Source organism: Neovison vison, chromosome 4 (assembly GCF_020171115.1).
Source record: "Neovison vison isolate M4711 chromosome 4, ASM_NN_V1, whole genome shotgun sequence".
Classification (NCBI taxonomy): domain Eukaryota; kingdom Metazoa; phylum Chordata; class Mammalia; order Carnivora; family Mustelidae; genus Neogale; species Neogale vison.
The window spans coordinates 158,061,417-158,068,950 of NC_058094.1; the positions used below are offsets into that span (position 1 = coordinate 158,061,417).

At 40.1% G+C, this 7,534-nt stretch overlaps 1 protein-coding gene across 1 annotated transcript; it reads right to left on the reverse strand.

Annotated features, from left to right (window-relative positions):
* Positions 1–2,632: 2,632 nt before the first annotated feature.
* Positions 2,633–6,383, reverse strand: FAM237B (family with sequence similarity 237 member B). Its single transcript, XM_044244523.1, has 3 exons — positions 6,242–6,383; positions 5,203–5,278; positions 2,633–3,176 (listed from the first exon to the last, which is right to left on the reverse strand). The coding sequence occupies exon 3, from the start codon at positions 3,171–3,173 to the stop codon at positions 2,745–2,747; it is 429 nt and encodes a 142-aa protein (XP_044100458.1). The 5' UTR covers positions 3,174–3,176; positions 5,203–5,278; positions 6,242–6,383; the 3' UTR covers positions 2,633–2,744.
* Between the last annotated feature and the right edge of the window lie 1,151 nt (positions 6,384–7,534).

Sequence of the window (7,534 nt, forward strand, 5' to 3'; positions counted from 1 at the left end):
CTGCCTACTTGTAATCTCTCTCTGTCAAATAAATAAATAAAATCTTTAAAAAAAAAAAAAGTTCATCCTTGATGCAGTAGAAATTTTTTATGACAACTATGGTGAGGACATGTGATTGAACCAATTCTTAGGCTAAAATGATCCGGTTTTGCTTTATGCCATTGAACTTTTGAGCATTGAACATTTGCCCACACATAAAAGAGAGAGATTCTCTAGGGAAAATCATGACCCTGTGCCTCCACCTGTAGGAAAGGAATTAGGCAACTTCTTGTGTCTCTTTCTGGTCATTTGAATAAGAGAACATAAGACCGATCCTCCAACCACTTGATTTTATGAACTGTTTAAGGATCTGTTCTTAACTGGCAAGATAAAGTATTTTCAATGTGGAAATTCATTAGACTTACAACCTCCTATTATCTGCAACCAGTTACTATATAAAACTTAGTTATATGGGGCACCTGGGTGGCTCAGTGGGTTAAGCCTCTGCCTTCAGCTCAGGTCATGATCTCAGGATCCTGGGATTGAGCCCCATAACAGGCTCCCTGCTCAGCGGGGAGCCTGTTCCCCCCCCCCACCTCTCTGCCTGCCTGTCTGCCTACTTGTGATCTCTGTCAAATAAATAAATAAATAAATAAAATCTTTAAAAAAAACCCTAAGTTATATGAAATATTTGTAAAATGATACTAGAAAGCTATGCAATTCATTTATTTTTTAATATTGGAGATTCTTTAAAAATGGACACAAAAAATTAAAATTAATAAAATACACTGGAGATTCTTAACCTGAGGTCCATGAACTGTTCCCCCAAAATCATCCACAAATGATGGACACTGTGTACATGCAACTTCTACTAAAGTGTCTATCGTTTCATCAGAACTTCAAAGTGGTCCATAACTCAATGTCAGCCCCACCTCACCCTTTAACGTTTAAAGTTTACTCTGGTCAAACCATTAGACAGTTGCACATTTGTTGCGTATTATTTGGGGGGCTCTTAAAATTATTTATACGTAATTGAGTTTGGATGTGTAAGCGTCAGCTTGTATTGAAGGGAATCTGACATTGCCAGGAACTTGAAAAAACAGTGCTGTATACCATGGTAGCCATCATGAAGACCTATGATTTTTATTGGTTCTTAGTCCTAGCAAAAGCTGGGCTTCTCCTAAACATGTTGTTTGGTTTTTCTTATAAACAGTATGAATCTTGCAACTGCTCATGAGTCCTCCTTCACCCTGAGAAGTAGGAAACCCAGACTAATTTACAGCCACCCTTTTATCAAAGGTATAGGCTTTTACAACGTGTATTTGAAAGTATTAATCTGGGGACACCCAGGTGGGTCAGTTGGTTAAGCCACTGCCTTTGGCTCAGGTCATGACCCCAGGGTCCTGGGATGGAGTCCTACATCCAGCTCCTTGCTCAGTGGGGAGCCTGCTTCTCTCTCTGCCTCTGCCTGCCACTCTGCCTGCTTGTGCGCTTTCTCTCTCTGACAAATAAATAAATAAAATCTTTTTAAAAAAAAGTATTAATCTAAACTACAACTACATATTATTAGTTTCCTGTCTTCATTTACCATCATCTCAATTTCCTCGTTTACTTGATATTATCCTACTGTTTGGTATATATTTTTAAAGCTTAATATCCTTTTTGGAATAAGATGTGAGATGGAAATAGGAAATATATTTTAAAAAGAAGAAAACTGAGCAAATAACTAAAGATGAAATTTCTATCAGACTGTACTAAAACAGTTTCTTTTTACCTTTCTGTTTGTTATTCTTTTTTAAAAACTGAAAACAGTAAGAGTGAGAACATAAAAAAAGTCCTTAATGCATAGAAAAACACTTTAATATAAGGGATGGCTTGGTGATAAAATGCACATTTCAGAAGCTACTTGGTACACTACATCAAAATTAAATATTACCTTTTAGGACAATACTGGCATTAATTTTGGCACAGTTTTAAAGTCAACATTATGTATAAGATATCTTATAAAATTAGTTACAGCATTACTCCATTGACTACTGTATTGAAAAATATATTGCATTTGCATTTTAAATGTTTTCTTTAAAAATGCTTTACAAAGATGCCTTCCAAATAAAAAATTATTGACAAAAAATTGACAAATTACTTGAAAAGACAAAAATGCTAATTCAAAAGCCATAAAGCACTTACACATCAACACAAATACAACTTTCATAAATATTAAAGAATTAGAAATAACAATTTTCATAAATACTGCAGGAAATATTTGACCTCAGAAATACTGACAGATTAAATGTTCAGGTTGATGTCACCTTGCTTGAGGTCTTTTCCACGTTCTCTCTCTTATACGTAAAACTCGTGTTTTGTAAAATCCAGTCCTATAATATTAGAGAGGAGAAATTATTGTCACTCTAATGTGACTCTTAAGATGTTATCCTTTTAAAAAATCCTATTGAAAAAAATTTAAAAACCTAACTATATGTCCTATGTTTAAAATTTCTTCAATAAATGTAATGGGAATGATTGTGGTATTAAATAGTTTTCTTATGAACTAACTATCCATGGAGAAAATAAGGTAATAATTTTAATGATCTACCAAATGCATTATATCTCAAGATCATTTAGATATCTGCATATCAGAGCTCCTGCAGTTTCTAATAATACATAATCAGTAAAAATGAAAATCAAAGTCAATCTTGTTAGAAAAAATTGGGCAAATTTGTTAGCTTGTTGGCAAATAAGGATTAAATACTTAATTTTTTAAAATACTAAACCTGTTGTTCTCTTAAATACACATTTAAATTACCTCCTGTTACCTTCTGTGGAAAATTATACTTGGGAGGCATCACCTGTCTTCTGCCCATTCCATGAGATCGTGAAAGCAAGCAGTCTACATACATGTCCCAGAAATCCTGAGCTATGCTTAAGAAGACATTATAATGTCTAGGCCGTTGGGATTTTTGCAAGAACAACATGAAATTCCAGAAAGCATCCACATTGTGCTGTATCTTGAGTTCCTTGAGATCTATCAACGTCAAAGAGCAAGCATTCCAGCACTGGAAATCAATATCTTTCATGATGCCTGGGCTGATGCTGGCAAGCACCCCCTTTTGAAATTCAAAATCAGCATTCATCAGATTGATCAACATCATGCAGCCCAGTGGTAGGTAGAACCATCTTCTTGTGGCAAAACCCATTGTCTATACAGGGAAAAAAAGTAATAAATTTTTTTAAGTTTTAATTTTTTTATTTAAATTCAAGTTAGTTAACATACAAGGTGGCACCAGTTTCAGGAGCAGAATCCAGTGATTCATCACCCACATACAGTGCCCAGTGCTCATCCCAACAAGTGCCCTTCTTAATGCCCCTATCCCATTTAGCCCATCTTCCTACCCACCTCCTCACTAGCAACCCTCAGTTTGATCTCTGTGTTTAAGAGTTTCTTATGGTGGGGCGCCTGGGTAGCTCAGTGGGTTAAAGCCTCTGCCTTCGGCTCAGGTCATGATCCCAGGGGCCTGGGATCCAGCCCCGAGTTGGGCTCTCTGCTCAACGGGGAGCCTGCTTCCTCCTCTCTCTCTCTCTCTCTCTCTCTCTTTCTGCCTGCCTCTCTGCCTACTTGTGATCTGTCAAATAAATAAATAAAATCTTTAAAAAAAAAAAAGTTTCTTATGGTTTGCCTCCTGCTCTGTTTTTATCTTGTTTTATTTTTCCTTTCCCTCTCCAATGTTTATCTTTGTTTCTTGAAAAAAAAAAAACAGGGAAAGTATTTTTAAGTTAAAAAGAAAATTATTTGGACACCAAGTGGCTCAGTCAGTTAAGCATCTGCCTTCAGCTCAGGGCATGATCCCAGGGTCCTGGGACTGAGACCTGCATTGGGCTCCCTGCTCAGTGGTAAGCCTGCTTCTCTCTCTGCCTACCGCTCCCCCTGCTTGCACTCTCTCTCTCTCTTTGTCTCTCTGACAAATAAATGAAATCTTTAAAAAAAAAAAAGAAAGAAAGAAAAAGAAAATGATTCAATTACCTAATGATCTGTTTAAACCTAAAAATTTGTAAATATATATGTGTTTGGTTTTGATCAAGCCAAATTTGCTTACTATGTATTTGGTGGTTTTCTTCTAAGTTGTTGACTCTCAGAACTTCCTTTGAAAAAATTCAGTTACGATTTGTTTAACCAACCTTCTGATAAAGTCTTCAGGAGTCAATGAAACCCAAAACATGTTTATGAAGATGTGATGGATTCATTTCATCACAGACTTTTAGAGCTGAAAAATCTTTAAAAGCATGTGCTCCAAACTTCTCCCTTTACAAATTAGAAAAATACTCCTGATATGGTTCAGCAAGTGCTCAGGTCTCGGTCTCCCTATCCAAGACTTCTACCACAACACATTCCAACTAAGGGAATCAGAATACAGTCCATTCTATGTGTAGCCATGAGAAAATGGCATTTACTTATTTTTTTAATTTAGATGTTACCAATCTATTAACCCAAATGGTGCTGGATGCCCAAGCGCCAAGTTTCAAAGTAACTGATCCTTCTTACATTTATTCATGGAAAAATATTTGTTATGGACTGATGCCTGGTAGCTCCCTGGCTTCTCTCAGGTTGTTAAGGATCTGTTTGGAGAAAATTAAAATATATAACTGAAGGAGCACAAAGACAATAAAGGTAATATAAGCTATTATGATATATGCAGGGCCAGTACCATTCGGCAAAATCTTGGCATTTTCTAATGTTTCTTTGCACAAGTTTCCCTGCCAACTGATCACTCAGTAAACTAACTACATAAGAGGACATCAAGGACTAAACTGGCTTTGAATTCCCGCAGGGCTACTATCCCAGGCTGACATTGGAAATGTCCCTGACACAACCTTGACAGCCAGGGCAGCGGGGGTGGGGGGGTGTGGAATTGGGGGTGTTGCAGATGGAGAAGATTCATCACCACCTCCTTACTGATATACTGCTGTCTGACACCCCCCTTAAAATAAGTTAGGATAAAGGGACAAAAGAAACAAATTTAAACTTAGGTTATTCGGATCGCTTCACATTGTCGAAAACTGCAGATTCCCCCCAAATAAGCGGAGAGTGCCAATTTATGATACGACTTTAAAAAGAAAAGGACTGGGTGGGGCCTGAGAATTTTCTTCTACAAGAATTTCAGATTACACTCCAGCCTCGGGGTGGGTCATCTGGACTCGGGAGAGGAAACCCGAGCGCGAATGGAGTACCTCTCCTCCGCGCGGAGGCGCGCGTCCAGCGCGGTGTTCCGCGTGCGGTCAGCTCCCTGCACGTCTCCGGCCGCTCCTACCTGGGAGGAACAAGAGATCTCAGCGCGGGCACCAGACGACTCCCAGACCTCCCGGCGCCCATCCCCTGCCCAGCCGGACCCACCCCCGGAGGCAGGCGAAAGGCGGGAAGCCGCGCTCGGCGCGGTCCACGGTGGACGCCTAGAGCGCCTAGAGCTCGCCCTGCTAAAGTGTGTCGGTCCCACCGCCCTTGGGGGCTGGGAGGCTCTGGCTCGCCGAAGGTGGCGCTTCGGACTCTGCTGCGGCCTCGCGGGTGGTGCGGTGGTCAGCCCCGTAGCCCGAACCACGCTCCTTTTCTAGAGAAAGAGGCGGCAGAGAGTGGGTGGCTACGCTCCCGAGGTCCAGCCCTCTTCTCGCCCACCTTCCCTTACTGGAGACCCACTGGACCCGCCACGCCCTGCGCTGGGTCGCCGCTCCTGTCCTGCCTTCCTCCGAATTTCTATAATTACAACGGCTCAGGTATTCCTCGCTCTCTCTGCTTCCTCTTGATTTCTGCCATTCTCTACGAAAATCCCTCACAGCAGTCAGTCTAGTATATACCAAAGGAATCTCCTCCCTCCACCCACCCAACCTTCTGCCCTATTCTACTACCTGGAGAAAAACTTTCCTAAAGCTATAGTCCCTATTAAAGTGAACCTCCTTGATGGGTTCTAACCTCCAGTTACGTACCATTTAAATTATTAATACTAACACATACAAACTTGCAACGTATCTTCCCTTCTACCTAAATAGACACTGTTTAATGCTGAAAAGAGAGTTTTCTTTAACCTTTGATAGAATGAAGACTCGGCTCAAGTCCCTTAAATATCTTTCTGTATATTGTGCATTAGTCTCAGCCTTGACACATCCTTTGGACTATCTTTGTGTTTAAGTCTGTCGTCTATGCCCAGATTCCAATAGCAGTCATCACAGGAGCTGTATGGGAAATCAACCCAAAGCTAGTTGCCTTATCCCCACTTACCCTTAGGCAGGTCACCTTTTCCTCATGGGTTCTTGAGCTGGGATGGTGAGGCAGTGCGCCAAGCCCAACAGCCCAATTTCCCAGCAGTTGTTCTCCTAAAGTCCACTTCTCCTAAAGTCCTACCCTCCTCCTCCTAACAGTATCATTAGTCCTGCCCTGGCAATGCCTTTTCATGTCCCTCCCAAATTTAATAAGCGGCTCCTCTACAAAACAGAACTGAGAAGTGATTCATTAACTGATTAGGTAGAATGCACACAAATCCCTCTTACACCAGATTTTCTTCAGCTCTAGGTTTCTGGGCATTTCAGTCCACTGTTAATCATGGACTCCTAAAATTGGCAGAGACATTATAAGTTACCTAATCCAACATCCAACAACCCTCTGAAGCTTGAACCCCTCCCTCTCTCAAAGAATTCCCACCCACCGGGGCACCTGGGTGTCTCAGTGGGTTAAAGCCTCTGCCTTGGGCTCAGGTCATGATCTCAGGGTCCTGAGATCGAGCCCTGCATCGGGCTCTCTGCTCAGCAGGGAGCCTGCTTCCTCCCTCTTCTCTCTCTACCTGTCTCTCTGCCTACTTGTGATCTCTCTCTGTCAAATAAATAAATAAAATCTTAAAAAAAAAAAAAAGAATTCCCACCCACCAAAGCTATTGTCCAATTTGACTTGATCTTGGGCATTCCACTCCTATAAAATGAGCAAAGGATTCAAACTGGCAATTCATAGAAGAGTAATAACCAGAATCCAGTATATATGAAAAAAGATGTTCATCCTCAAGTAATAATACGTTGTTTTCACTAATTAAATTTTAACAAAAATTAACACATTTGATATTATACTTTAGCAAATTTTTGAGAAAATGAACACTTTCATATGCTTTTGAGAAGAGTGTCAGCTAGTAAGTATAATCACAATGGTAGAAAACTGGCATAATTTTTAAATCTGAAAATGATCCAGAAGTTCTACTCTTAGTATCTACTGTCAAGACAATGACAGAAAATATCCACTATGTGATTGATTACTCTGCAGGGTCCACTGATACAACATAAATAGAACCTGTCTAAATGGTGACAAACATATTTTTTATATCATTGTTGGGTCATCCAGAAAGTGAAACATCCAAGGGAAGAAGAAGGGAATCAAGGAGAAAGAAGCATCAAAGAGTAAGGAAAAGGTGGAAGAGGAGAAAAACAGAAGGAAGCTTAAAAAGTGAGATATGGATAGTAAATTTGGAATTTTTTTTTAAGATTTTATTTATTTATTTGACAGAGAGACCACAAGTAGGCAGAGAGGCAG

What these genes read in the sequence shown, in the direction of transcription:
- FAM237B (XM_044244523.1), bottom strand. Translation starts at nt 3,173, where the DNA reads ATGGGTTTTGCCACAAGAAGATGGTTCTACCTACCACTGGGCTGCATG.